The sequence below is a fragment of the Diaphorina citri genome, unplaced genomic scaffold (genome assembly GCF_000475195.1).
Source record: "Diaphorina citri unplaced genomic scaffold, Diaci psyllid genome assembly version 1.1 scaffold1326, whole genome shotgun sequence".
NCBI lineage: Eukaryota > Metazoa > Arthropoda > Insecta > Hemiptera > Psyllidae > Diaphorina > Diaphorina citri.
In genome coordinates this window covers 36,598-56,853 of record NW_007378754.1, presented here as the reverse complement: position 1 = coordinate 56,853, position 20,256 = coordinate 36,598, and the positions used below count along the sequence as shown (strand labels likewise).

Below are 20,256 nucleotides of genomic sequence, written 5' to 3'. Positions count from 1 at the left end.
AGGCAGACGCGCCATCAACCAAGCTAACTAGGCTGGCTAAGCTTGATTTTAATTCAGACTCCGGATGTTCAAATCGGAACCCCTGGTATTTGTTTGTGTATGCAATGTGCCCGTCAATAATATACATAGCGCCTGACACACCCCACTGGAATGCACAACTTTTTTCTAACCTCACAAATATTTTCGGTGTTTAGGTATTTTAAAAATTTTATTTGCTTTCGTCGTAATCTGTAATTTAATTTAAAAAAAAGTGAAAATTGATAAAAGGGGTTTTTTTTATTTTTCCTGTTATCAGCTTCTGGTCCATACAGACATAAGGAGTGATAAGAAAATCAAGAAGATGTGCCCGTCAATAATATACATAGCGCCTGACACACCCCACTGGAATGCACAACTTTTTTCTAACCTCACAAATATTTTCGGTGTTTATTTTAAAAAATTTGCTTTCGTCTTTCGCTCTTTCTCTTTCGTCGTAATCTGTAATTTAATTAAGAAAAAAGTGAAAATTGATAAAAGCATAAAAGGGGTTTTATTATTTTTCCTGTTATCAGCTTCTGGTCCATACAGACATAAGGAGTGATTAGAAAATCAAGAAGAGTAGGTACATCAGTGCTTTATGATTTCATTTCTGTGAGTGTCGATTTCTGTGTTATCAAAAGGAAAATGTCCCCAGCCAAAGTGTTTGATTTGGAGAGGAGGTGAAAACTGATGAATTCTCTCAGGTGTTTCTGTGTTAATATGACTCAGTTTGTACCTACCTTATGATGAGCAATAACCTGATGGAGCCCGCAGCTCAGCTCAATATGGAAGATTTGAATCTGTCGCAAACCGAAGTACGCTATTACAATGACCTTTTCACCTGTTGTGACCCAGACTTATCAACAGGCACGGTGAAGTTATCAAAAGTCACTGAACTGTTTGAAACAGCCAACTTGAGCTTTGATTCCATCCGAAAGGTAAGAGAGTCCTTATAGTCTAATAAAATGAATGGATTTACTTATTTCTGCAGTTAAAATTTGACTGTTTTGGATTTGTCATAAAAAAAAACAAGCCAGTATCTAATGTTGGTGCAGTATCTAGTGTTAATGGTGTTGTCCTTTGCTGACATGGTCCAATGGTTCAGATTTCTTAATTATATTTCAACTATCTCATCATTATCACTCAGAACAACAAATACCACTACCTATACACCTGATGATTTGTTTCAGATTTTAGATTTGAGTATCATCAATGACAGTAGCAGTTTTGCTCGCCCAGAATTTTACCGAGCTCTGAAATTAATAGCAAGTCACCAAGCTGGCCATCCCATTAGTCCTGATGCAATAACTTCAACGTCAGATCTGCCTCTGCCCAAGTTTCAGTGGATGTCAATTAACAACACAAAAGGTAATAGAGATTACTTACTACCAAGGTCCAATTTGTTGTTTAGATTTGTGTAAGCTTAACCCAAACTTTTAGGGCTGTTTTCCCCTACACCTAAGCCTCAGAGTGAGTTTTTGTGTGTTGTTACATACCTTTGATATTTTTATCATCCCCATCTTGATAGCTCAGTGGTCACATATGTGAATCACATTATGGGTTTGAATTTGAACCCCAGGTAAGGTAGGTATGAAATTTATCCTCAATCTTATTTGAAACTATTTTCAAATTTCAGATTCTTGGAAAGATAACAAATCTAAACCTCACAACAATGAAGATACAGATGGTTCTACATCGGCAGATCTGATTCAGCTCTCTGACAACTCACACAGCTATCAGGTGAGAATCTCCAAGACATTTGTAATGCAGATAAATTGGCCAAAGTTATTGAAATTTAGCCAAAGTTATTAAAAGGTTTTTTGGCACTGTGTATCCATTATCAAAAAAAAAAAAAAAAAAAAAAAAAAAAAATGGGAAAGAAAAATATCCAATAATTTTTGTGATCTTATAATGAAACAAAAAATGTGTACCTAATACTTATTAAAAAAAAAAAAAAATAATAATAATAAAAAAAAAGAAAAAGTAGAAACAGATCTGATTTTGCAATAGATATAAAAAAAGTTAAGTAGGTGGTGGGTACTAGCAATCCTGTTACACTGTTTTCTATCATTTTCTCCCCTAGGAATATTGTGACAGCACTGACAGTGACACCAAAACCATGAGGTTAGATTCAATCCGTTCTAATGGAGGCATATCATCTACTGCCTCACCCACAGCATCGAGTACAGCCAGCGAGTCACCCACACCAACTAATAGTGTTCACGAGAAGAACTACTGGCAGGGTTTAGGTAAGTAGCACACTTTGATAAAGTGTCTCCTTGAGGCTTAGGTATAGAATAGAACAGGCATTCATCCAGATGTAAGTTGTAAGGTGATAAGGTCCAACTTTGCCTATAGGTGTAAACACACTCCATGACAAAGTGTCAGAGATATGCCAGATTTCTAGGGTCATAGTGGGCATTGAACCCATGATTTAGCATTTACAAGTCAAGCATGCTACCTTCCAAGCTAACTAGACTGCCTATCGGGCTATAATGTGTGATTAAAACTAGAATTATCTGACTTTGTACTTCTTCAATCCCAAGGCTAATATTGAGCCTTAGGGGCTCCATAAAACCCTTTTCCAAGTGAATTTTACAGATACTGAACAACTGCCTACCAAATACTAATTCTCAGTTTTATTTGACATCCTAGTGTGCGAGGAGCAGAGGCAGCTGCTGGGAACAGAAGAGGAATCTTCGGACCGTCACTCGAGTGATAATGACACGGAAGATCTGAACAGCATCTGGTCTATGACGGATGAACAGCGGGAATACTACAAGACTCAGTTTCATAATCTGCAGCGACAACCCCGAAAAAACCAAAAAAAAAAAAAAACCTCGGCTCCGCCGGGAATCGAACCCAGGCCTCCTGCGTACAAGCTTAGTGTGATGCCCACTCGGCCAAGGAGGTTGCTGAGTTACCTGAAGTATCGGTACACATTTGGCATGTATTGAAAATGTGGAATAGCGCCAGCCTAGTTAGCTTGGTTGGTAGCGCGTCTACCTTACAAGCGCTAGGTCGCGGGTTCGATTCCCGTCGCGGGCGGACTTTATCCGAACCAGATAAGGTTCGTTCTCGCAACAGCTGGCTCTCCTCCTTTTGATTTCGGGACGATTAGACTTCAGCAGTTAACAGTTCCCTCTATCAATCCTCTTTTTTACTTTCTATTACCCTTACATAAAGGGAACCTATACAAGGTGATGAGAAAGTATTGGATTTGGTCCAAATTTTCTAAGTAACATTCCATGTACTTAGAATCTTGTTGCTGTCCGGATACCTGGACAATCGCGTTTTACTGGCTATTTACTGCCCCATTCAGGCTGGCTTACCATATTTTCCTAAGCTCGGTCACCGGAAGCTTGGAGTTCTCGAAGAACTTCCTCGCCACCTGTCCCGATATCAGATGATAGCTTGGATCCGACACGGATTTGTGTCGCTGCAGATTATGAAACTGAGTCTTGTAGTATTCCCGCTGTTCATCCGTCATAGACCAGATGCTGTTCAGATCTTCCGTGTCATTATCACTCGAGTGACGGTCCGAAGATTCCTCTTCTGTTCCCAGCAGCTGCCTCTGCTCCTCGCACACTAGGATGTCAAATAAAACTGAGAATTAGTATTTGGTAGGCAGTTGTTCAGTATCTGTAAAATTCACTTGGAAAAGGGTTTTATGGAGCCCCTAAGGCTCAATATTAGCCTTGGGATTGAAGAAGTACAAAGTCAGATAATTCTAGTTTTAATCACACATTATAGCCCGATAGGCAGTCTAGTTAGCTTGGAAGGTAGCATGCTTGACTTGTAAATGCTAAATCATGGGTTCAATGCCCACTATGACCCTAGAAATCTGGCATATCTCTGACACTTTGTCATGGAGTGTGTTTACACCTATAGGCAAAGTTGGACCTTATCACCTTACAACTTACATCTGGATGAATGCCTGTTCTATTCTATACCTAAGCCTCAAGGAGACACTTTATCAAAGTGTGCTACTTACCTAAACCCTGCCAGTAGTTCTTCTCGTGAACACTATTAGTTGGTGTGGGTGACTCGCTGGCTGTACTCGATGCTGTGGGTGAGGCAGTAGATGATATGCCTCCATTAGAACGGATTGAATCTAACCTCATGGTTTTGGTGTCACTGTCAGTGCTGTCACAATATTCCTAGGGGAGAAAATGATAGAAAACAGTGTAACAGGATTGCTAGTACCCACCACCCCGGGTACTTATTTTTGGGGTAAATACCCTGGGTATTTACCCGGGTAAATACCCAATTTTTATAAATACCCGGGTATTTTCAATTTTTGGCTCTTAAGTTCCTCAGTTGAATTTTGCCCGGGAAATTAAAAAAAAAAATCAAGTGACGATGTTTTTTGTTTATTTTTCTTCTTTTTTTTAAATACCCGGGTAAATACCCAATTTTTATTTACCCACCCAGTGGGTATTTACCCACGACCCATCACTACACCACTGAGGTTGGTTTAATTTCTTATTATTTTGGGTTGATCATCTGGCCAGATATTTCCATTGTTAAATGTATTGGCTTACCTGCATAATATTATCTTCAGACACGGAGCAGATGACCCAGGGTTCATTAGGATTCCAGGAGAAGTCCGATATCTTCGCTGTATGGCCACCATGTATGAACAGAAGCTCCGGTGGGCCATCCTCAGCATCTTCCGTGCTTTGTTCTTCACCGATCTTGCTCAGATCCCACACATGCAGTCTCCTATCTGTGCCACTGGACGCTAGGATGGTCTCGTTATGGGGGGACCATTGTACCTGAGGATAGGAAGGGGTTAAACTTGGGTTTAGATCTCATTACCAAGTCCCAATCTTTGATAGGGGGGAACTGTAACTGCTATGGGTCTTATCGTCCCGAAATTGAGAGGGAAGGAATACAGGATAGGAGAAAACCAGCCGTTCCGAGATCAACCTTATCTGTTAAGGATAAAATACGCCCCGGGTGGGAATCGAACCCGCGACCTAGCGCTTACAAGGCAGACGCACTACCAACTAAGCTAACTAGGCTGGCTAAACTGGCGCTTTAAACATAGGAAACATAAGCTGTATTTTATTATTCTTCTCTGTGGCACTTTCCTTTGGAAAATTCAAACTTTAACACCCTGACTTCGAAAGTATGTTCCATGCTGTTTACCCACAGAAACCCATGTATTAAAACGGATCCCTTAACATGAGAAACAGACTCTTATTTCTTGGAATTTTTTCATCAAGAAATAGCAAAATTTCACTCAGAGGGCCCTCTTTCAGATAACCGTTGGAAATACACAAGTGACCCGTGGCAGTAAGTATGGTGGCGCCATTTCGTCCAAAGAGTGAAAAATCACCTCTGTGCTCTGCCTCTGTGAGGGCATAATAAAATACAACTATACCTGGAAATGTTTAACATACCTGGAAAATTTCGTCTTTGTGCGATTCGAACGAGTGTAGTTTGAGTTTGAGGTTGCGCAGATCCCACAGTGCCACGGTCTTGTCTGCACTCCCCGTAGCCAGTATGTACTCCGAGTAGGGATTGAACGAGAGACAGTTGACCTCGGCCGTGTGAGCGTCCACAGTGTGTGAGGGTTTGCTGACGTTGTGAGAGCGAGTGTCCCAGATCATTAGCTTCTGATCATCTGCTACGGAGCCGAACAGACTCTCGTGTAGGAGATGCCATGCGACGTCCTGACGGGAGAGAGGGAAAGGAAAATTTTGAGTGAAAATTATTTCGAAGAAAAGTATAGAAATGTTCAAGATACAACTTATACTACGAGACATTTACACTACAAATTACCGATTATTAATAGCAATTATGGAAGAACAATGTTTGATTATCAAATACCTAGGTTATTGAATGAATTACCCGAAGATGCACACACAACCGATAAAATCTATAGGTAAATTAAAGCTATAATAATAGACTCTTGAGTGGAAGGTAACCACTAGACGAGGTTAACACCTTTGGCGTTCTCTACCACCTAACCCTTAGAGCTCCATTATTATATGGTCAAATTCTCAAATTATTTTGAGGATAAAATTCCATACCTCGGCTGAGATCGAACCCACACCCTCCTGTTTACCAGGCGAGCGTCTTGACCACTACACCACCGAGTCAGGTTTTAGGTTGGTAGTATAGGCAGAATCATGGAGGCTTTTTTTAAAAGTAGGTAGAAGCTTAGAACTCAATATTTAGGGCTGTTTGCGCCTACACCTAAGTCTCTGAGTGACTTTTTGCGAATGATTCTGTAAAACTACAGGTACTCCTGTAGGTACAGTACATTGTGAGCGTACACATATCCGCGCTGCGTCATTCATCCAGATACAAACCACGCGCAACGTTGCTTTAAATCAGTTATCCATTGGGAACTGGTATTTTCAACATACTACCGCCGGCGCCGTTGAATAGCGACGACGCGACGTATAAAAATGAAAAAAAAAAATGCATTCTTTAGCACAGAAAGTAAAAAAAAAAAACGCATAGGTATTGTCAAAAGAAGCCATTGCCACAGTGTCTATCTCCCTTTAACCTAAAGGAGCAGACCCATTTAACCAATAAAAAGTGCCCATTTTATTATCAGACCAATATATTAAAGGTTTGATTATATTCAAATTTTGAGTAGGTAGTAGGTAGGAATAGTCTAATCTTGCTTGGCTGAGAAAGGATTGAATAAAAATTAAGATAGTACCTACTCCTTCATAGTAGTAGAGTAAATGTAAATGTACCATTCTCTGATTACTGATTACCAATCACCAACATAGTCATTATGAACTATGAACAATAACTATTCATTTCCTAAAACCATTGGTAGATACCTATTTTTTACTTTTTTTCTATGTGAAAATCAAAAGATGGGAGGGGTTTGAGAGAACAAAGATAATACAACTTGATATGCATTAACAAGAATAAAGATTTTATTGAGGTTTTACAAACTTAGCAACATAGTTATTTACAACCAGGTCATACAGGAACGGTGTGTTCTTCTTCCAGATCTTGTACTCCTCGTTGATAACTCTCTCCTCCACAGCATCGTCAAATGGCTCTGCAACACACAACCGATAAAATCTATAAATAGAATGGCTAAGAGGCAGAGCAGACCATGTGAAAAAAGCGTTTTGAGATAAATGGAGTAGAAGTTTAGGACTAGTCAAAGCTTGAATAGAGATAGCCATTTTGTTTTTACTCTCAACAGTAAAGTAAAGTTAGCAACCAATTAAAAAATAAAAATAAGATCTTTTAGTGCTGTTTCCAACGATATACAATACTCAAAAAGTCAATTTTTGGACTTAGTCCGCTCTGCCTCTTACCCATTCTATTAAAGCTAGAGGTAGATTCGTAGAGGCTTTTTTTAGAGTAGGGAGAAGCGTAAAACTCATGATTTAGGGCTGTTTGGGTCTACACCTAAGTCTCTGAGTGGACTTTTTGGAATGATTCTGTAAAACTACAGGTACTCCTGTAGGTACAGTACATTGTGAGCGTACACATATCCGCGCTGCGTCATTCATCCAGATACAAACCACACGCAACATTGCTTTAAATCAGTTATCCATTGGGAACTGGTATTTTCAACATACTACCGCCGGCGCCATTGAATAGCGACGACGCGACGTACTAAAAAAAAAATCATTCGCATATTGCCAAAAGGAACCATTGCCACCTGTCTATCTCCTTTTAACCTAAAGGAGCAGACCCCTTTAACCAATAAAAAGTGCCCATTTTATTATCAGACCAATATATTAAAGGTTTGATTATATTCAAATATTGGTCTGATCTTAGAATACCACGTCAAGCCAAATTTCGAGTAGGTAGGTAGGTAGGTATAGTCTAATCTAGCTTAGTTGAGAATGGATTGAATAAAACTAAGTAGTGTTAGAGTAAAAGTAAATGTACCATTCTCTGATCACCAACATAGTCATTACCTATTAATAACTGCCTTGTAAGCGCTAGGTCGCGGGTTCGATTCCCACCCGGGGCGTATTTTATCCTTAACAGATAAGGTTGATCTCGGAACGGCTGGCTTTCTCCTATCCTGTATTCCTTTCCTCTCAATTTCGGGACGATAAGACCTTAGCAGTTACAGTTCCCCCCTATCAAAGATTGGGACTAGGTAATGAGATCTAAACCCAACTTTAACCCTTTCCTATCCCCAGGTACAATGGTCTCCCCATAACGAGACCATCCTAGCGTCCAGTGGTACAGATAGGAGACTGCATGTGTGGGATCTGAGCAAGATCGGTGAAGAACAAAGCACGGAAGATGCTGAGGATGGGCCTCCGGAGCTTCTGTTCATACATGGTGGCCATACAGCTAAGATATCGGACTTCTCCTGGAATCCCAATGAACCCTGGGTCATCTGCTCCGTGTCTGAAGATAATATTATGCAGGTAAGTAGTGATGGGTCGTGGGTAAATAACAAAACTTTCCGAGTGGATGCCCTTCGCACTCAACCTTCGCTATTAATATCGCATAAGGAAAATTGGACTAGTCTACTCCCTGTTTATAGACAAACACTACCATTCTTCATATCAACAAAATGCACTTTCTTTATTAACACCTTTTAAAGAAGGAACTGTAACTGCCGTGGTCTTGTCGTCCGAAAGTGAAGAAAGAAGGAAGACAGGATAGGAGAGGTATCTGTTTAGGATAAAGTTCGCGCTAGGCGGGAATCGAACCCATGACCTAGCGCTTGAACGCCAAAGGTGTTAACCTCGTCTAGTGGTTACCTTCCACTCAAGAGTCTATTATTATAGCTTTAATTTACCTATAGATTTTATCGGTTGTGTGTGTAGAGCCATTTGACGATGCTGTGGAGGAGAGAGTTATCAACGAGGAGTACAAGATATGGAAGAAGAACACACCATTCCTGTATGACCTGGTTATGACCCATGCTTTAGAGTGGCCATCTCTCACAGCACAATGGTTACCTGATGTTACCAGGTGAGTTTTATCAAGCACTACCTCCTCTTTTTCCTCATGGGTAAATAGTAAATACCCACTGGGTGGGTAAATAAAAATTGGGTATTTACCCGGGTATTTAAAAAAAAAGAAGAAAAATAAACAAAAAACATCGTCACTTGATTTTTTTTTTAATTTCCCGGGCAAAATTCAACTGAGGAACTTAAGAACCAAAAATTGAAAATACCCGGGTATTTATAAAAATTGGGTATTTACCCGGGTAAATACTGAGGTAAGCCAATACATTTAACAATGGAAATATCTGGCCAGATGATCAACCCAAAATAATAAGAAATTAAACCAACCTCAGTGGTGCAGTTGTTAACGCATTGGACTTTGGATCTGGAGGTTGGTGGTTTGAGTCCAAGTCAAGTCATAAAATTTAGCTAGGTGTAATAATTGGGGAATGATATTTGTGACAAGCATTAAATATACTAAATAATAACAATAAAACCTATTTGAGGCACTACATTCAATATTTGGCAAGATCCTATTTTAGCTGGCATTACTCAAATTACTTTTGGATTTGTAAAACTCTCCAATGCTCAAATTTCTTTCTGGATTTATAAAACTATCAAACGGTTTGTTCAACTTTGATGAACTTCGGCACTTAGACATAGGCATGTTCTGTGTCTCATGACATTGGGCCTCAAGATTAGTTCTTCAGGGACTCCGTTTTTATTTTGTTTGATTTCAAATTTCCTTCCTCTTGTGCATTGTATTGAGGCCTGGAGGATTGTTTATTGTTTATAATAACCCCCATATTTACATGTGATATGTTTGTTGCAAAATATAACCTTATTTTTATGCCTGGGAAGTGTGGGGAAGTCGTCAAGAGTTACCTGCTCCGCCCGGTCTATATTTAACACAAAATTTAACTACCGGTCTTTTTTTTTTTTTTTTCTTACCCACTTTTTTACTTTCTATTACCAAAGTATAGGGGGGCTATACTAGTTAAAAAAAAAAGAGGTTTGATAGAGGGAACTTTATCTGCAAAGGTCTTATCGTCCCGAAATCGAAGAGGGAAGACAGGATAGGAGAAAGCCAGCCGTTCCGAGAACGAACCTTATTGATCTGGATGAACTATAGTTGGAGGGTAGCGCGTCTGCCTTGTAAAGTCGTGGGTTCGGTCGTGGGTTCGATTCCCGTCCGGGACGGATTTTATCCCGAACAGAGAAAGTTCGTTTCGGAACGGCTGGCTTTCTCTTGTTCTTCTCTCTTCGATTTCGGGACGATAAGACCTTTGAAGTTACAGTTGAATTCTCTCAGGTGTTTCTGTGTTAATATGACTCAGTTTGTACATACCTTATGATGAGCAATAACCTGATGGAGCCCGCAGCTCAGCTCAATATGGAAGATTTGAATCTGTCACAAACCGAAGTACGCTATTACAATGACCTTTTCACCTGTTGTGACCCAGACTTATCAACAGGCACGGTGAAGTTATCAAAAGTCACTGAACTGTTCGAAACAGCCAACTTGAGCTTTGATTCCATCCGAAAGGTAAGAGACTCCTTAAAGTCTAATAAAATGAATGGATTTACTTATTTCTGCAGTTAAAATTTGACTGCTTTGGATTTGTCATATATATAAAAAAAACAAGCCGGTACCTATCTAATGTTGGTCCAGTATCTAGTGTTAATGGTGTTTTAACGCTCTTGTCCTTTGCTGACATGGTCCAATGGTTCAGATTTCCAAATTATATTTCAACTGTCTATCTTCTACCTTATTTTTCCCCCGTTTGTTTCAGTGGACCAAGTTCGTAGATTCTCCCACCAGCATTGCCTCCAACCTATCATCCCCTGGACCTAAACCCGTCAACTTTGACTTCCAGAAAGCTGCTGTAGAACAGGTGAGTGTCTACATGTAAAATCAATGAAAAATCTAACTATTTCTGGTAGAGCAGAGCTTTTTCACAACTTTTGTGGGTATGACAGCATTACTAAGTGCCTCCTTTGCAATCAATTCCCACATTTTCTTAATCTTTTTACGCTGGTAATGCCGCCACTGGTCGCTACTCGATTAAAGTAGCTACTCAACTGTGCTCATGAGGCTGAGTGCACCAGAGGCACATAGTGGATAAACTCAAACTTAATACATAGACATTAAAAGGGCTCTCTCAGCTTTTAAAGGACAAGCACAAGTTTTCACGATGGTTGACTGCGGTTCAGGACGAGCCAATCAAAAATGGCTAATAGAGACCATCACCCCGGTGGTATGGCAGAAAAAAAACATATCCTTTCTTTATTCTGCCATCACCATTCGGCAACAGCGAAAGCCGCTACAACAACAACAACAAACTTAGACATTAAAACTTACCTCTCTTCTCTGCCGCCCCTCCCCTCCTCTGCATACAGGATCCGAAAATCTTACACCCGGTTGCACTTCGCGTGACTCCCAATCCAGAACCGAACGGGGAAGCAGCTAGCACTGAAGTGGTGGCAGTAGACTCGAGGAAAACCTCCGTGTCCTCCTTGGAGCAAGGAGTGTGCGATGCCATCCGACCTATCCAGAGACCACAGCCTAAGAAACCTACGAGTGAGTAAATTAACTGGCCCAGGTGTAAAGGCCAGTTTTCACTTGTCGCTCCGAAAAAAATCGTGTCGCGTGTAGTGGGAACACCCTCATTTAAATTATTTGTTTCAGATTTTAGATTTGAGTATCATCAATGACAGTAGCAGTTTTGCTCGCCCAGAATTTTACCGAGCTCTGAAATTAATAGCGAGTCACCAAGCTGGCCATCCCATTAGTCCTGATGCAATAACATCAACGTCAGATCTGCCCAAAACACGTTTTGAGGTCCCTAGAGCCTAAATCCAAAGTTTCAGCCATTGGTCCGTGTGTGTGTCTGTCTGTAAACAAAATATCTCAACTGTAAGAGCTAGAGACTTGAAATTTGGTATGTAGCTGTAAAATATGACAAGGATGCGACACAAAACGTTTGAGATAGTTGCTGCGGTTGGTGGTATTTTGGCATCCAGTTTTTTTCTTTGTACTGACTGTAGTTAGGTTTTGATGTCCATTGTGTTGTTTCACATTTGTCGTGCCGCTTTTAGATTTAGCTTAGCCGTATTCTACTTTCGCAAATTCCCCCCCCCCCTTTGCCGTGATAGCACCTCTGCTAAACTATATGTTGTTGTTGTTTGCAAATGTCGGGACATTGATCACTGGGCCATTTTCCTACGCGCGTCCCAATATTTTTCTACAATGGAACTGCTGGCTTCCAAGGCAGGACAGGAATTTAGGTGGGGAGAAAAACCACATAAACCATAGGGAAAAGAAGGGAATTTCCGGAAGGAAAATACAACTACTCTATTTTATTGTTTTATTTTCTATCGGTGCGTCCTAAGTTTTATCAATTACCTTTATTATTTTTGCTCAGTACACTGCTAGAAACCATTTTATTTTAATTCAACATTAAATCGATTCTATTATTTTACAACTTACGTATATTGGACTAAACCGCTATGAACTCCAGGTTTACACCAAATTACAGAATATTACAAAGAGAAGTATCTTTGAGGCCTGAGTACAGCCCGAAACAGTAGTATATGTACATGTTGTGTCGGGTTCGATCCCCACCATGGACAACAATTTGCACTCGTTTATCGAATGCAATTATTTCTACAGGTTCCTTTCTGGTGTTCTCACGTTGACCCAGCACCTAAACTAGAAGTAGGTATTACTCGTATGTCTCTACTCGCCCATCTAATGAGAGGCATACTACTGGATCGGTATGCTACGACACAGACCACAATCCGATCCAAACAAGAAGAAATTGGTGAGATCAGCGTGAGGAAAGATTTGGCAGAGAGTAAACTGGCCAACGCTATACGAGACAAGGACTATCAAGAACAAAAACTCAAGGTAAGTAGAGCTGTATTTTACTATCGTACTTTTTACTTTCCTTTTCCTATTGGAAGGAAAGTAATGTAATCGGGTCAAAACAGTTTTTTGTGTGCCAAAACACGTTTTGAGGTCCCTAGAGCCTAAATCCAAAGTTTCAGCCATTGGTCCGTGTGTGTGTGTCTGTCTGTAAACAAAATATCTCGAGAACGGTTAGAGTTCAGCCATTGGTCCGTGTGTGTGTCTGTCTGTAAACAAAATATCTCGAGAACGGTAAGAGCTAGAGACTTGAAATTTGGTATGTAGCTGTCAAATGTGACAAGGATGCGACACGAAACTTTTGGTTAAGACCGGTGCAACGGTTGGCGGCATTTTACTGCTTTTTGGCGGTTTTCGGTGTAATTCAATAATATCTCGGGAACGGTATGAGCTAGAGACTTGAAATTTGGTGTGTAGTCCACAAATGAGACAAGAATGTAACACAAAACTTTTGGTTGAGATAGGTGCTGAAATGTGACAAGGATGCAACACAAAACGTTTGGTTAAAATAGGTGCTGCGGTTGGCGGTATTTTGACCGCTTTTTGGCTGAAAACCGCCAAAAAGCGGTCGAACGCTTTTTGGCGGTTTTAAGCCATATACTGACTAAACAGTTAGAAATATTGTAAATGTTACAACAGAACACCCAAATAAGCACCATTCAATAGGATAAGGAAAGTCGTGTGATGTTCACACCAGATTTTTATTTTTATTCAACCAATGAGATTCCTCTTCGGGCGTAATAGTGCGACCACACTTGCTGCCACGGGTCACTTGTGTATTTTTAATGGTTATCTGAAAGAGGGCCTCTGAGTGAGGCTATTTCTTCAGTATAGGAAAGATTTCCACTGCTTCAGAACAGGGGAGATCTTGGATAACACAATTAAACTTTCTCGTGACGGCTATTCTATACGACACTGCCCTGTTTTTAATTTGATTTCTTCCTTCCAGTATGTACAAAAAATAAGGAATCCGCATCTCCCTAGCACGTCTAGAAGTGGGTTAGAATTAGTATGAGTGAGTCAGTCAGTCAGTTACACAAGGGGCTTTATTTAGGATTTCCCCTGCTTCAGAACAGGGGAGATCTTGGCTAACGCAATTAAACTTTCTCGTGACGGCTATTCTCTACGACACTGGCCTGGTTTTAATTTGATTTCTTCCTTCTCAAGTTATTTTGTACACTAATATGTTTTATTATTTTTTTAGTTAACTTGTGATATTATACTCATCGCTGTATTTTTTATTAATAAATTTTTCATTGACTATTTATTGAACTGACAGGGAATTTTTCTATGAAAGTCGATTTTTTACTGCAGTTTCAGAGGCTCGCTCGCATTTTTGCTATAATTTCATTCAAGGTACCCAATTGCAGCTTCGAGGGTAGCGCGTCTACCTATCTTATAAGCACTAGGTAGATCTTCAAAATCTGCTGAAGAAGAAGGAGAAGGAATATGAAGACACGATGGATCATCTGCAGGCAGACATAGAGTCCCTGGAGACCGAGAAGGGAGAGTTGAAGGACAAGCTCAAGAATATGAACAAGAAGGTCTTGTTTGATAATGTGGTCAAAACTGCTGCAGGTATGTGGGGGGCTTAGGTTATTAGGCGTATTTTATTTTCAGTGTCTAGATAGTGGACGAGAAGGTATCAACGGAAAACATAGAGAAGTGTGTCACCTATTTCAACACGTTCTATCCGGTGCTGTTTCCCGACACCAAGTTTTCTCATGTGGGTCATTTGCTCATGGACTACGTGAAGATACTGTCCACCGCTTGCGATTGCTTGCAAACCGATTCCAAGATTATACAAGCGCTCATTCAGGTAAGTGTTCTATGTAGGATGTGGGCAGTTCGATTTTTACGTTCTTTTTTATTAGTATTTTTGTAGTATTTTTAACACAAAAGGACATTAGTATTGTCATTTCCAATATGGTTTTGTAACGTAGCGTGGCCTTACTCCAAGTGTAGGGCGGACACTAATTTCTATCACAATATCTATCTAATAAGAATACAATAATTATTTAAAGTTTTTAAAGTCAATATTTAAGGGTATTTGAGTGGAATTTTTGAGTGTATGGCCGCCATACACGCCCTACGTGGACGCTACGCCACTGACTAGGTCCCGGTTCGATTACCGCGATGGGCGAACATTATCTAAACAATTTTTTTTATTATTATTTATTTATTTAATAATACCTATCAAGTTAAGGTTCGTTGGTTATGAAATAGGTAACTACAAAACTTCTTACCTTTATATGATACAATGGATACACGTTCCGGTTTTGTTTCCAATGTTTCCTCATTTTCGGAACGGCTGACTTTCTCCCATCTTGTGATTCATATCTCTTCGCTTTTGGCACAATAAGACCTTAGCAGTTACAGTTCCATCTGTCAAGCTTCTACAAAAAATAAAAATAAACGGGTTTTAATATGAAACTGAGAGCGGGCGTTTCAAGCTAGTGACAAATTTTAAGGTTTCAAGCTAGTGAAAAAACACACAACCGAGCCGGCGCGGCCGCGCGGCGCCAACATAGAATTGGACGTTGTATGTGCTACGGCAAGGAAGAAAAAGAAAGTAACTAGGTAGGTAGTGTAGGTACCTATTTGAACATGTTGGACACACACAGCACCCCGCACCGTCGCGTCGTGTCATGGTTAAGCACGGCTCAGAGTAGTGCGCGCCTACAAGTGTGTTCTCTTACCACCGTCATCGACAGATAGTCTGGTAATTATGCAGAAGTCACGTCCGTGGAAAAGAAAAGCTCCTTTTTGTATTTAACCTAACCCTATAATAGGTTCGATTACCGCGATGTGCGAACATTCGTACCGATAGTCTTTGCTTGGGGAGGCGGTGCAGTTGTATATTACGACCTTTAATTCCATACTTCTTTACAGATTGTTTCACTATTTGTAGGTTGAGGGTACCTCACCCAGTAACAAAGATCCGATCGCATATGCAGCCTTCGATAATCCTATGCTATTCTATAAAAATCCAGAGAGTTATCAACGAGGAGTACAAGATCTGGAAGAAGAACACACCGTTCCTGTATGACCTGGTTATGACCCATGCTTTAGAGTGGCCGTCTCTAACAGCACAATGGTTACCTGATGTTACCAGGTGAGTACTATCAAAAACTACCGCGTCTATACCGCGGCTGTTCTACTACCTAACCTCTTCTGGGCTTTCAAGATAGCAACGAGTGTCCATGATAAAGTAAGTCTAATCAAACACTACCTCCTCTTTTTCCTCGCCTTTTCCCATGTTCAGATGGGGTTGGGGTTTGTTGTCGGCCTCTCAATCAGCTTTAGAGTGATTGCTTTGAGGCCAACTGGTTTTGGCTAAACAAATTTTTCCGAGTGGATGCCCTTCGCACTCAACCTTCGCTATTAATATCGCATAAGGAAAATTGGACTAGTCTACTCCCTGTTTAGAGACAAACACTATCATTCTTCATATCAACAAAATGCACTTTCTTTATTAGCACTCTTTAAAGAAGGAACTGTAACTGCCGTGGTCTTGTCGTCCGAAAGTGAAGAAAGAAGGAAGACAGGATAGGAGAGGTATCTGTTTAGGGTAAAGTTCGGCCTAGGCGGGAATCGAACCCGTGACCTAGCGCTGGCAACACAGTAGCGCTACCTTCCAAGCTCAGTCAGCTTACTGTTATGTATGTGGGTGGTTCTCTGAAACTGGCGCAAAACCATATTTCATCACTTTTTGCTATGAAAACAATGATATTTCACATAAATATTATTATTTGGATGTAAAGAAAAGTTCATTTCCTTTATTATTATTATTTTCATGTCTCTACAGGTTTTATTTTATTTCACAATTTTCGCATCTAAATTGTAAAAATATTGCTTGAACAAATTATTATCCTTTTGTCTCTACTCAATAAAATCATCGGATTCCATTCTGATTTCAGACCGGAAGGCAAGGACTACTCTATTCATCGGCTCATCCTAGGCACTCACACTTCTGATGAACAAAACCATCTCCTCATTGCCAGTGTTCAGCTGCCTAATGAAGATGCTCAGTTTGATGCCAGCAACTACGATACAGACAAGGGTGGTAAGTAAAGTAATGAACAAAACCATCTCCTCATTGCCAGTGTTCAGCTGCCTAATGAAGATGCTCAGTTTGATGCCAGCAACTACGATACAGACAAGGGTGGTAAGTGGATAATGATTTACAGTCTTTAGGCCAATCAGGCCCATTCCCACTTGTCCTTAGGAAAGAAATTTAGGACGTGGGGTTCCTTCAATGAGATACGCCAGGAGGGAAGTGAAATGAAAAACACGCATCCAGTTCACGTCGGGTTCGCATCATACCCGCGTCGGAATGAAAAACAGGGGAAAATAAATATGTGACGTATTTAGTGTCTCCCACGGCTGTTCTGGGCTTTCAACCTTCAACATAGCAACGATTGTCCATGATAAAGTACCTAATACTTAGTTCTAATTATAATAAGTATAAGTAGTGCTTTATTTAGACCGTCAGCTTAGAACAAGTTGTTCAATTATACCAACACTTTAATAGAGCACCTCTTTATTGATATAATTTAGTGTACCTATTACAAAAATGTTAAGTAAGCATGATTATTTTTCAGATTTCGGCGGCTTTGGATCGGTGAGCGGCAAGATCGAGATAGAAATCAAAATCAATCACGAAGGCGAAGTGAACAGAGCGCGTTACATGCCTCAGAATCCGTGTGTTATTGCCACCAAGACACCGTCCAGTGATGTGCTCGTGTTTGACTATACCAAACATCCGTCCAAACCAGATCCCAACGGTGAATGTCATCCCGACCTTCGCCTCAGAGGACATCAGAAAGAAGGTTGGTAATCAACTGAGCCAAGTGAGGTTTTGAGAAAATGTGTTTCATTTTTTTTTTTTAGGTTTGATAGAGGGAACTTATAACTGCTGGGGTCTTATCGTCCTGAAATCGAGGAGAAAAGGAAGACTGGGCACGAGAAAGCCGGCCGTTCCGAGAACGAACCTTATCCCTTCAGGATAAAATCCGCCGCGGGCGGAAATCCAAGACTTACAAGGCAGACGCTTTACCCTCCAAGCTAACTAGGCTGGCAGAATCCCATTTGAAATGCGTCATGGCAAATTCTTATACATCCATACCTGTTTGGGAACAGAAAATTTGGTATGAAAATTTCTGCCGCGTCGAGATTCGTACTCAGTACTTTTGAATTTAGGGTCAGTTCTTTTAACCTACTCGGTCACAGTTTGTAACGCTATCTCCTCTCTCCCCCCCCCTCCTCAGGTTATGGTCTATCATGGAACCCCAGTTTGAACGGCTATCTACTGAGTGCATCGGATGATCATACAATATGTCTGTGGGATATTAACGCTACCCCCAAGGAGAACCGAGTGATTGATGCCAAGACCATATTCACGGGACACACTGCTGTCGTAGAGGTACGCATTCTTTTCAAATATTTTACAGAACTTCAGAATTTAAGGTTTATTTGTAACTTATATGCCTACATGTTCCGGAGGGGCTCCCTCCATCTTCAGGGCTTCACAAACTTTCTTGACTTGGCGGGGCGGAGCGCTACTGCACTCCTTAATATTTTACTGAATTTCTTCAAATGCTTTCCCTCTAGATTCAAATATCTTAATGATTCCTTTACCCTCTTTTTTATCTGTCTTGGTGTAGTGGTCAAAACTGGGGACTTTAAACAGGGAGTATACCAGCCTGAATCTCCCTTGCTAAATAAACAGCATAGGCTGAGTGCGAAGGGCATCCACTCGTAAAATTTGTAGCCAAAACCAAATGTCAGCCCAAAGCAATCACCCTAGTTAGAGCTGATTGAGAGGCTGACGAAAAAGGCCGACCCCGTCTGTACACTGGAAAAGGCGAAGAAAAAGAAGGAGGTGGTGGTCACAATGTTCGCCTTGTAAACAGTAGGGTTTGGGCTCAATCCCCCAGCTGAGGTATGGAATTTACTGAACAATGTTGGATAATTTGACCAAATGGCCATTAAGACCATTTATACCATTAATTATAGTAATACCCTACTTACCTAGTGCTGGGACAAAGGGACTTATTAGTCCAATTTGAGTAGTATAAATAAAATAAGCACTATTGTGGTTGGGTGGAAGAGCTCCTTAAGGAGACCCTGCCAGTATAAATACAATAGGTAAGGCCTAAAACAAGCTACAGTCGAACCTGTCCAAGTGGGAAACCTGGATAACTGGGAAAAAAATCGTGGTCCCTTCATGGCAACCTCTCTAAGTAGGACACTTCTTTAACTGGGAAACCTGGGAAAAAAATTGTCGGTCCCTTGGATTCCCAGTTAGACAGGTTCGACTGTATTATGTATCACTTAACATGATTACAACTATCTCATCATTATCACTCAGAACAACAAATACCACTACCTATACACCTGATGATTTGTTTCAGATTTTAGATTTGAGTATCATCAATGACAGTAGCAGTTTTGCTCGCCCAGAATTTTACCGAGCTCTGAAATTAATAGCAAGTCACCAAGCTGGCCATCCCATTAGTCCTGATGCAATAACTTCAACGTCAGATCTGCCTCTGCCCAAGTTTCAGTGGATGTCAATTAACAACACAAAAGGTAATAGAGATTACTTACTACCAAGGTCCAATTTGTTGTTTAGATTTGTGTAAGCTTAACCCAAACTTTTAGGGCTGTTTTCCCCTACACCTAAGCCTCAGAGTGAGTTTTTGTGTGTTGTTACATACCTTTGATATTTTTATCATCCCCATCTTGATAGCTCAGTGGTCACATATGTGAATCACATTATGGGTTTGAATTTGAACCCCAGGTAAGGTAGGTATGAAATTTATCCTCAATCTTATTTGAAACTATTTTCAAATTTCAGATTCTTGGAAAGATAACAAATCTAAACCTCACCACAAAAGGTAATAGAGATTACTTACTACCAAGGTCCAATTTGTTGTTTAGATTTGTGTAAGCTTAACCCAAACTTTTAGGGCTGTTTGCCCCTACACCTAAGCTAAGCCTCAGAGTGGGAGCTTTTTGTGTGTTGTTACTTTTGATATTTTTATCATCCCCATCTTGAAAGCACAGTGGTCACATACGTGAATCACATTATGGGTTTGAACCCCCAGGTAAGGTAGGTATGAAATTTATCCTCAATCTCATTTGAAACTTTTTTTTCAAATTTCAGATTCTTGGAAAGATCACAAATCTAAACCTCATAACAATGAAGATACAGATGGTTCTACATCGGCAGATCTGATTCAGCTCTCTGACAACTCACACAGCTATCAGGTGAGAATCTTCAAGACATTTGTAATGCAGATAAATTGGCCAAAGTTATTGAAATTAAAGGTTTTTTGGCACTATGTATCCATTATCCAACTAGGTAAAAAAAAAAAAAAAAAAAAAAAAAAAAAAAAA

The 20,256-nt window shown here is 40.3% G+C and overlaps 2 protein-coding genes across 2 annotated transcripts in view; one reads left to right on the top strand and one right to left on the bottom strand.

Annotated features, from left to right (window-relative positions):
* Window positions 1–467: 467 nt before the first annotated feature.
* Window positions 468–20,256, top strand: part of LOC103515367 — a 25,501-nt gene continuing 5,712 nt past the window's right edge. The window contains exons 1-12 of the mRNA XM_026828089.1: window positions 468–956; window positions 1,209–1,386; window positions 1,655–1,758; window positions 2,102–2,267; window positions 2,674–2,821; window positions 3,277–3,594; window positions 4,583–4,751; window positions 8,163–8,396; window positions 8,804–8,949; window positions 10,284–10,470; window positions 10,718–10,819; window positions 11,325–11,505. Of these exons, the coding sequence (XP_026683890.1) occupies window positions 762–956; window positions 1,209–1,386; window positions 1,655–1,758; window positions 2,102–2,267; window positions 2,674–2,821; window positions 3,277–3,594; window positions 4,583–4,751; window positions 8,163–8,396; window positions 8,804–8,949; window positions 10,284–10,470; window positions 10,718–10,819; window positions 11,325–11,505 (2,128 nt within the window). The 5' untranslated portion in view covers window positions 468–761. The remainder of the gene's footprint in view (window positions 957–1,208; window positions 1,387–1,654; window positions 1,759–2,101; window positions 2,268–2,673; window positions 2,822–3,276; window positions 3,595–4,582; window positions 4,752–8,162; window positions 8,397–8,803; window positions 8,950–10,283; window positions 10,471–10,717; window positions 10,820–11,324; window positions 11,506–20,256) is intronic.
* LOC113469985 (ralBP1-associated Eps domain-containing protein 2-like) lies at window positions 3,347–4,211 on the bottom strand. Its single transcript, XM_026828088.1, has 2 exons — window positions 4,013–4,211; window positions 3,347–3,606 (listed from the first exon to the last, which is right to left on the bottom strand). Exons 1-2 carry the CDS (start codon window positions 4,140–4,142, stop codon window positions 3,347–3,349), a joined length of 390 nt encoding a protein of 129 aa, XP_026683889.1. The 5' UTR covers window positions 4,143–4,211.